A 9,456-nucleotide genomic window follows, 5' to 3' on the forward strand; every position below is an offset into this window, starting at 1 on the left:
CAGCTGGATTGAGGTTATTCTGGACACAAAGGAAATTCATACTGTGTCACAGTGTTATAGTATAAGCCTTCAAGGTAGTCTCATATGTGCAACAGACTTTTTACAAAAAACAGGGTCACCAGTGTGGTTGTTGAACCCAAAAACATGGCAAGTTCATTGTGTTTGTTGGTCAGTGTGGTAAACCAAGGCGTTTACCACTTCTTCTCAGAAAGCTGTTATGTATGTAAAGGGACATTAAGCAATGGTACAGTATGTCTCAAACCATGTTTCTTTTATTACATACATGTAGGTTTCACAAACCTATGACAGCATTAATACTGAAGTTCAAAAACTTAAATCTTCCCCTGACGATATACCGTCAGACATCAACCCTTCTCTTGAATGATTGCCTTCAAAACTGAAATCTGCCTGGGCAGAATATCACAAAGACTTTGAGTAACCCTGCCATCCTTGAGTGTGTCATGTTTCTTGAGGTCATATGTGGAGGGCGATTTTAAATGAACAAGATTTGCAAGGATAGGGAAACCCCAGTTGATAGTCTGTTATTTTGTTTTTCCCTCATCTACTTTCTTTATTCAAGTATTAGAAATTAAATCTGCAGAAGTCTACCCTGTTTATGATTTTAAACAGAATGCAAAATGACCTTGGAACAAAGTACACATCGCAAGTCATTTATTCTGATGAAATGTCACAAATGTCTGCAAAGACACGGGAGTTACTCTGTGTAATAAACATTCAGAGATGAAACTGTCTGCCTAATTCATCTTTTTTGACAACAACAGCTGCTACATCAGTATCAATGTCATCATGTTATCACTTAATGTGTTCATCTCTTATGGCTGCCGTTGAGGGCGCCATCTTTTGTGAAATGCTAACCTTACAGTCATGCTTAGTGTTGGCTTGATAAGAAAATTGTGTAAGCACTCCACAGCAGTGGTGCTCTGAATAGAAAATACAAAAAAATACTTCCATTAGAAATACTCTTAAGACATAAATCTATTGGCAGTAGATAAATGTAAGTATCATTGTTAGAAGTTGTTTGCTGTGAAACAGTCTATTGTTTTGGTCTTTCACTTGCTGTATCGTTTTGGTCTGTCACTTGCTGCACAGTTCTTGACAATCTCCTGTAGTTGATTTCATGTTTCCCGCAATGTCAAGCTTTGTCAGATCATTCTGGTGATTCAGTCTTTTGACACAACCTTGCCAATAATCCTGACATCTGTAACAGAGACTGCACACCTTCAGCTATCCGTAAGTGGGTGTAACCAATCTCCTATGGAAAATGAAAATAAAGGATTGCACTGTGAAAAGCTTCACTCTCATCAAGAAAACTCTAAATCGTTGGCCGACAACAGTATTAACGGTGGCAAGATGAGCCATGGTAACAAATTCGGCATGCAGCAGTACACCAGACATACATGTACCCGGTAATGACACTAGAGGGCTCCCTTGCTATTCTGGGTTCTTCAACAGTCTTGACACAACTATACATTTACAGCAAATTATGAACGTACATCTGAAATAACTGCTGATAGTGACTCTACATAATTTAACAGCATGGGAATGGTATTTAAATATATGAAGTATTCAAAAATATAAAATTTCCCTGCCCTGGAATATATTGCAAACTGTAGTTTTCAACAAATTTCCCAATCTGCAGCCTTACCTTGATGAATTCTAGCTTTATGTATTCAGGTATCTGGGCATTCTTACAGACTCTAAACATATTGTTTATGATATCCTCTGAAGAATATCCCATCATCCATAGATGCTTCATCAGTTTATAAGCTTCATCAATGTTGGCGTCCACACAATGTTGCAACATATTCTTCACAATCAGTGGGTGTGGTTCATCACATACCTACAAAAATGCAGAACAACAAAATATTTTGACAAAGGTATTAGAAAAAAAGGATGTAGTGTTTTCTATGTTGTATCACTGGTAAATCTGCACTTTAAAGCCATCCGTGGTTTTTGTCAACTGTTTTTTTCCAAAACTCTGAATGGGGAAATTTCAGGCTTGGGATTGTATATTTGATACTTGTGAATAGCAATACAAACTGGGAATTTAAATTACAATTCTAGAGCAGCCCTGATGGATAATCACTGACAAACAGCAGGGTTGCAAGCGTTATGAAAAAAGTGTAATGTCAATTTTTTTTTAAAGTCCCCGTCTGCATTTATAAGTAAAGAATGCCAGAATTTCTATAGGTATAAACAGGCCCTTATGTGACAGGTGAAAAATTTCCAACACTGTCAAAATTGAAAGAGGTCGATATGTCATAGATATCTAACAAGTTGATTTATTGATGAAGGTGAGAAACCTGTCACCTTTGCTTGATGAAAAATACATTTGTAATGAAATTTTTTATGGAAAACACACCTTGAAGACATTTTCTCCGGTGACATCACCAAATCCCTGCCACGTTGACTGCAAGTTATTCAGTGCCTGTGTAAATGTAAAGTGAATAATAGTTAATATTGAAGTTTTCATTCTGGGTGAAGGTAATACAAAAACGACAGAAAATGAATCACTTAAAATACAATGCATGTATGTCATCTTTTTGCTCAACTGACTGCAGTCATTCTCTAGGTCAGCATATATCTGGCAAATATCGCTATGTGACTGACACAACTGATTGTGTTCATACATTGTCTTATGTTTTGAATCTCAAAAGGCTCTTTATCATCCATCTTTCTTATGCAATTCTAACATATCCAAATCATCCCTCCCAATTTATTATCCCATTGTGAGAGAACTGTCCTGCATTGACCTCAGACAGTACGACTACTACGTGTGGATATGTGAAACATCCAGGACATACATACAGTGAAAATGTGTTGTAGTTGTCAGTGTGCAGTGGTCCTGAGTTATACTTATTAGCATAGGAACAACAGCCCACTTTTGATGTCATCACATTCCTGAGCAGTGGTTCTGGCAAGACCTCATAACCTGCAGTTACTCACAGCTATGCTGCTCATGGTGCACTTTGTGTGCCGATCAAGCGCAGACGCATTATAAAATCTTATAACATTTGTACCTGTCTCATATCTCCCTGTGATGTAAAAATAATAGCTTCCAGTCCACTGTCATCTGACGTCACTTTTTCCTTTTCAATGACTGTCAACAGACGATTTAAAACCTGAGCATCTGTTAGCTTGGAGTACCTCAAAACAGCACATCGGGACTGAATTGGTTCTGAAAATTAATAACACCACATCTTGAGTGAACAGTTTTATTTGACGGTCATAATTCATTCTTTCAAAGAAAGAAATTGTTTGCAGTGAAATATTTAGCATTCTTGGTTCTGAAATAGATCATAGCAGATACACAACTTTTATTATAATAATGTTGCAAAGCCAGAGAAATAGCTACTGACATTCAATACAGTAACCTGCAATTTCAAAATAAAATTGCAAGGTCTTGTTAACAAAACAAGCCAGCCATTTCTAAAATTCAGAAATGATTTCAGCTTTCACATCAAGATCCTCACATGTGTGTATATATACTAAATATCACCTAACACTGTCACACGTTTTGTTTTCCAAAAGAAAACATAATTTCAACTTTTGCTGACTTTGGCTACCATTCTTGAAACTAATTCAGAAATAAAACTACAGTATGTATTAGAAAATCTGGTCAATTTCTTAACTACATGAATATACTCTCTGCCATAATGGCATGGGAGCATAAAAATCTGATGCGTTGGACAGAAAGCATATCCTGGCATTGCTTACCAATGATTTTATCTGATGTGTTGCAAGCTAATGCAAAGCGAGTGGTTTTGGAGTAAATCTCCATGGTTCTCCTCAGTGCCTGCTGCGCTCCATCTGTCATACTGAAAACAATCATAGGACGATACTTTTTCATCAAGATGTGTGGACTTTGTTGAAATATCATAATAATGTTATTTTCTGACAATATAATTTACTGTCTAAATTAATCCTCTTTCTACCATGCTCCATAGACAAACCATAGAAATAAATACAACTTGAGAGAAAGGGGATTAACTTCTTGTTTACATAATATTATATAGGGCTCAGCCCTTGGTGTCGCGCCAGGGGTTAAGATTGGCAATGTTATTTGTATTGATTCATGATAAAATGTAATTAATTGTTACTTCATAAACGTATATATGACAACTATGCCCAGTTTCCCTCTGATGAAAGCAGTTCACGTACGTACACGCGCGGACGTCAAACCCTGCAGCAGTGCAGGTAGGCCTATAGATTTTCTGTAACGTGTAAAAATTTTGGACAAAAATTGGCAAGTTTTACATTGATAACAGCCTATTGCGTTAAACAAGGGACGTATCATGCAATCATTATCATTGCAATGGTAACCGCACTGCCCAACTTCCACTTGCAAGCTGAAAACTATAGCGTTCCGTCTAAAAACTGGCAATTTTTGAATTTAACTATTGACACTGGGGGCGCTTTTCTAAAATTCAATCCCAGCATTCTTTGCGTATGCCACCGTTCATATGCGCGACTGTTTTCTCCCTTTATCTATATTAACGATATTCTGTATCAGCGACAAGGTGCATAATAACATTTACTGGCTAATAAAAGAGGTATATTTTATAAATGGCATGTTATATAATAATAATTTGTTTCGTATTTGTTTATTTACGAGTACTCAAAAAAAAAACATGGCGGCGCCCACGAAAGAAGGGTACACTTCCGGTTACTCGCATAGTATATTATGAATAAGCGCATGCGTAGTCAGTAAGCCGCTGGCGCGACTATTATCCTGCACATAATCAGCACAATCGTGCAGTTAGCCAATAAGCATTTTCACAGTTGTTTTCTACTATGATATCACACATTTCCGCACTGAAATTTTCAGGAAAAGTGCTCAATATATTCAGATCAAGATTCACACTCATCCATGAGGTTTACTTTCCAGACAGAAATGTATACTGGATCTTAGGGACATGAAAATTGCTGAGTACAAAACCAGATAAACAGAGCTCAAATGAATGAACACTACAGACACACTATTTGATGACACTGTTACCTGTCAGCTTCATCCAGGATTATAATTTTATGTCTTCCTTTAGGCAGTGTTACTTTCTGCTGTGCAAACATTTTAATCTTGTTCCTGACAACATCAATACCTCTGAAACAGAAATTATCCTTTTTGTTTGCTAGTTGTTTTTGAGAAAGGTTTATGTATGCAATCAAACTACCACAACTATGTTGTCATTACTGTAGTTAGTTCCAGAGACCAGCTCTGGAACTGTTAGTTTTTGCTCACTTTCCTTCTTTCTTTCTTTCTTTCTTTCTTTCTTTCTTTCTTTCTTTCTCTATTTCCGGTATTACTACCATAGAACATGCTATACACAAATTTTACCTTAATTACCCAGAATGCATTGCGACACGCTTATGACGTCATCGCTCATCTCGGACGGGTTTTACGGGCATTTCTTGTTTGTTTATTTATTTATTTTTTATTTTGCATTGCTCAACTATCATATTGCGTTCAGCTATTAATAATTCTAGCTTTCTTTCGCTTTGTTTTTTGTTGCTTTTTGATTTTATTTTTCTCTAAATACTCGCCGTACGTGGCGCTATACTGTTTCGCCCGAATGCTCATGGTTGAATGACATTAACAATGGCGGCGGATACGATCGCTTCGCTCGCATAGAGAGAGAAAAGTAGGCTTTCTGTAAGTTTACAAGCGCGGCTGGGCACATCGTGTACCTAGGCGAGGTGGGTGTGCTCGAAAACGAAGATCAATGCAAAATTTGGATTCAAAATCGGCTGTTTTGGCAGAGAAACTGCCCGCCGTATTTCTGAGGAGCCACGAGAGGATTTTCCTATATCAGTCTGCGGGGCTATGGTCAGATTGTGGGAGGCCGTTTAATGCCGCTAGCACACAGCAGGGCTAGCCCTGCCATGCAGAGCTAGGCATTCATAGTGAACTGTCTGTCACCGCACCGGCATGCGTTGGCTGCACGTAAAAGCAACTCAACTTTCCAAGATCAAACGGTCAGTATCTTGTGAAAACAGCGACATAGCAATGAAAATTGTTTTAGTCTGTGCTTTTAATCAAATGAAAATGCATGTGGCCTCGGCTTTCAATTTCAACGGCCTAGGTCCGATGTTTCCTCTCGTCTGATCATCGTCGTAAACCACGCGCCTCTTTACGGCAACAACTCAGCGCTACCCGTCAAGCAATTGATTTTTGCGTAGGTCAGCGGAGCGAAAATTATTGCTCTGGCTCGCGAGAATGTCGTCTGATATACATTTCCGTGCGTTGTCGCCCCCGTATGTATCTGTTGCGTTTTTACCGTACATGTAGGCATTTGTAATCTGTGTACTGTAATTGCCCGGACTGCCTTGCTTTTACTTGCATTCTTTTGTTTACTGCTATCAGCCCTAACTATAGGTACGTGCTTGAATATTAAAATCCAAAGCACTCTTTCATTCTGCACCTATCTTTGTCACACATTCTCTTGTTTCTTCCGCTGCTCTGGTCTCTGGAACTTCGCTTTTGCTTGCAAATGCTTTCTAGTTTTTCAATGTTTTTGCTCATACAAAAAATGTTATACTACAGGACAGTAGGGAGATATTAATTCTTTAAATTTAACTTTGGCAAAATTTTTGATATTACTTCTCTGTATCTATATCAAACAGAACCAAGAGTGTAAAGCTTAATGGTTGAGTAAAGGATTGACAACAAAAGATGCAACATCAGAAATGCGTGTTTGCAGGAAAGTCACATGTACATTGTAATGTGCTCATGAATTTTTCATCAATTTTGTAAAGTTAATTTTAAAAACAGCTTTTCCCTTTCATTGATGATATTCAACAACTCACCTGTCATTTGATGCATTGAGTTCAAGGACAGCATCTTTGAAAGCTGATCCAAGTAATGTCCTTGCCAAACACAGTATACTTGTTGTCTTGCCAGTACCTGGTGGACCCTGTAAAAAAAATATAAAAGGATTCATTGAATTTTTTGATGATATAGTCTTGATTACAGTTCAATAAACAGATTTTAATATTCCCTGTCCAGTTTTTGCCAAGATAAATGATTTTCTTGTAGATATATTTCTTTTTCTATGATCAGGATTTCTGGGTAGAAGTCTATGAAGACCTGAACAGCCCATAATTATCACTGCAATTGGTATCATGCAGACACACTGCAGTCATCTTTGTACTGTCATGGGACAATTGTTGCATCCATTCCTATCATTAACCCTGCAAAGACTTGTGAACAATTGGTGTTTCAGAATGTTGTACATTGATATTAATGTAACAGATCACAGTCCCTCCACACACGATGGACTGTAAACAGATTAATGTTTTTGTTAGGGTGGTGACCACATAAATTTTACCAGGCCTCCCCAGTCATGTTACCAGGGTTCCCCTGAGAATATCAAATGCAATCATATTAAAAGACAACAGAAATGTGACCTGGGTTCCTAAACCAGGAAAGTCACATGTAGTGTATTTACATGCCTAACTTATGTACCTTAACCTTAGCAAAAACACTGCAGATTGTCAGTTGTCAGAAACAACATGCCTTGCAACATCCTCACAGGATGAAGTGAGAACAAAGCTTGATTGCGGTGTATTTAGATGTGATACCATCAAAGATAACAAGTCAATTTAACAGAGACAGATGTGAAGAATTATGTGTAAACTGGTGAGATGAAAATGAAACCATGTTATCTGGAATTTTGCCAACTCTGAAAATGGTAAAATTAGAGTCTAGGACAGACTTACAGCAATAATGATATTTGGAACATTGCCGTCTTTGGCAAATACTCCCAGTCTACTGACAGTTTCTTCATTGCCGACAACTTCATCCAATGTCACTGGCCTATACTTCTCAACCCTATTACAAACAAAAGATTTAAAGAATAATAACAAAATTAAAATTGTTGATGTACTTGTTGCAATAATTGACCTTTTTCTCCGTGAGAAATGGAAAAATATTCTACAGATATAATTGGATGGCATTTTTATGTACAGTACAACTTCTACAGTGTTTCATCCAGAGAGGGGAGTGAGGGGATTCCCCCTCTGTGGACATGTTAGCACCTAGTAATTTGTCAAGGGGGAAGGGACCACCCCCATGAAATGGTGCCAGTCACACCTTACAGATACAAGTGGAACACATGAACTGGTCTAGTTAAAGTTGGAAATCACCCCTGTTGATACCATCCTGGATGAAACACTGCTTCTTAGAACTGTACATGCACTGAACTAACAATGTAAACATGAAGCTGTGACATTGATAGCGTTATGCTTCAAATACTAGACAGGTAGTTGTGTCCTTTTTGTTCGTTGACTTCACTTTTGTAATGATTAAAAAATCCAATTATGTGGTAAGCACAAACCTTGGCCAAGTACCCCCGTACGTGTAACAGTCACATGCAATAACTCTACAGCCTGCCAAAATAGACATAAGGGACTGCAAATCGACCATGGTACAAAAAAAGAATATTTGACACTGAGCTCATGGGGAAATGTATTACTCATTAATCCTTTATAAACTTCTGTTTCCATGGAAACCAATCGCATGGATGATGCAGATCATCATTTTCATACTGAACTCCAGGATAAGAAATGACGGAATGTTGAGAAAACAAAACAAAACTCTAGTTGTTATTAATTGCAACGATGTAAATGTTCCCCTCCTCGCATTGTACTGGCTGAGTATCGCTGAGCTCAATGAATCATGATGACAAAGTGACATAAACCACGGTTAACTACCTCTATGCATAAACAAAAATATCACTTACGAGTTTCATCATGCATATGATCATAAATGCCACGTTTTCATCAAATATACTTCGTTTGTTATAGTTTATCGTACCTTTCTCCACCCTCCGATACTATAATTTATAGTCTGTGCTATAATCTACAGTACTGAACAAATAAACAAATACAATCTTCACATTCTTCAATGTAAGTGTCCTGGTGCTCAGTCTCCGGTCTGATCTTGTGTACAAGTATGTTTCACTGTCATGATGTAAATCTCTATTTATCGTACTGATGGACCCGGTCCTTGCACCACCTTGAATAACAAGGGCAGTAATTTGCAGGTAATGGTAGCCTACTGGGACTGGCGAACGGCGAGACTGAAACAACGCACAGCATATTATGCTTTGCGTTGTTTCAGTCTACACTGGAAATGTGAGTCAGTGAGACCATCTCTACTACCTCCATGGTGAGACTCACTATCTATGATCATACTTACCATGGAAGTTCATAACCTGACGATGATTTCCCAGGTCTCGTCGCTGTTGGCTTTGATTCTTTATTACTGGTACTGGCGCCGTCACCTACTTCCATCGCTTCCCCTGTTTTTTCCTCCATGTTCAGTTTGTTTCAATATTGCTCCCCACGTAAGACTTTCCCGCCATATATTTCTGTAAATACAGATTGCCACCAAAATGTAAAGGACATATCTATTGGACGACTACTACAGAGTAGTAG

The 9,456-nt window shown here is 38.0% G+C and overlaps 1 protein-coding gene across 1 annotated transcript; it reads right to left on the reverse strand.

Annotated features, from left to right (window-relative positions):
- Positions 1–245: 245 nt before the first annotated feature.
- Positions 246–9,444, reverse strand: LOC139145937 (replication factor C subunit 2-like). The gene is made up of 9 exons (XM_070717389.1): positions 9,218–9,444; positions 7,738–7,849; positions 6,826–6,932; positions 5,021–5,122; positions 3,739–3,839; positions 3,042–3,199; positions 2,384–2,449; positions 1,667–1,861; positions 246–1,273 (listed from the first exon to the last, which is right to left on the reverse strand). Exons 1-9 carry the CDS (start codon positions 9,334–9,336, stop codon positions 1,169–1,171), a joined length of 1,065 nt encoding a protein of 354 aa, XP_070573490.1. The 5' UTR covers positions 9,337–9,444; the 3' UTR covers positions 246–1,168.
- Positions 9,445–9,456: the final 12 nt, after the last annotated feature.

This window comes from Ptychodera flava, chromosome 12 (genome assembly GCF_041260155.1).
Source record: "Ptychodera flava strain L36383 chromosome 12, AS_Pfla_20210202, whole genome shotgun sequence".
In the NCBI taxonomy this organism is placed as follows: domain Eukaryota; kingdom Metazoa; phylum Hemichordata; class Enteropneusta; family Ptychoderidae; genus Ptychodera; species Ptychodera flava.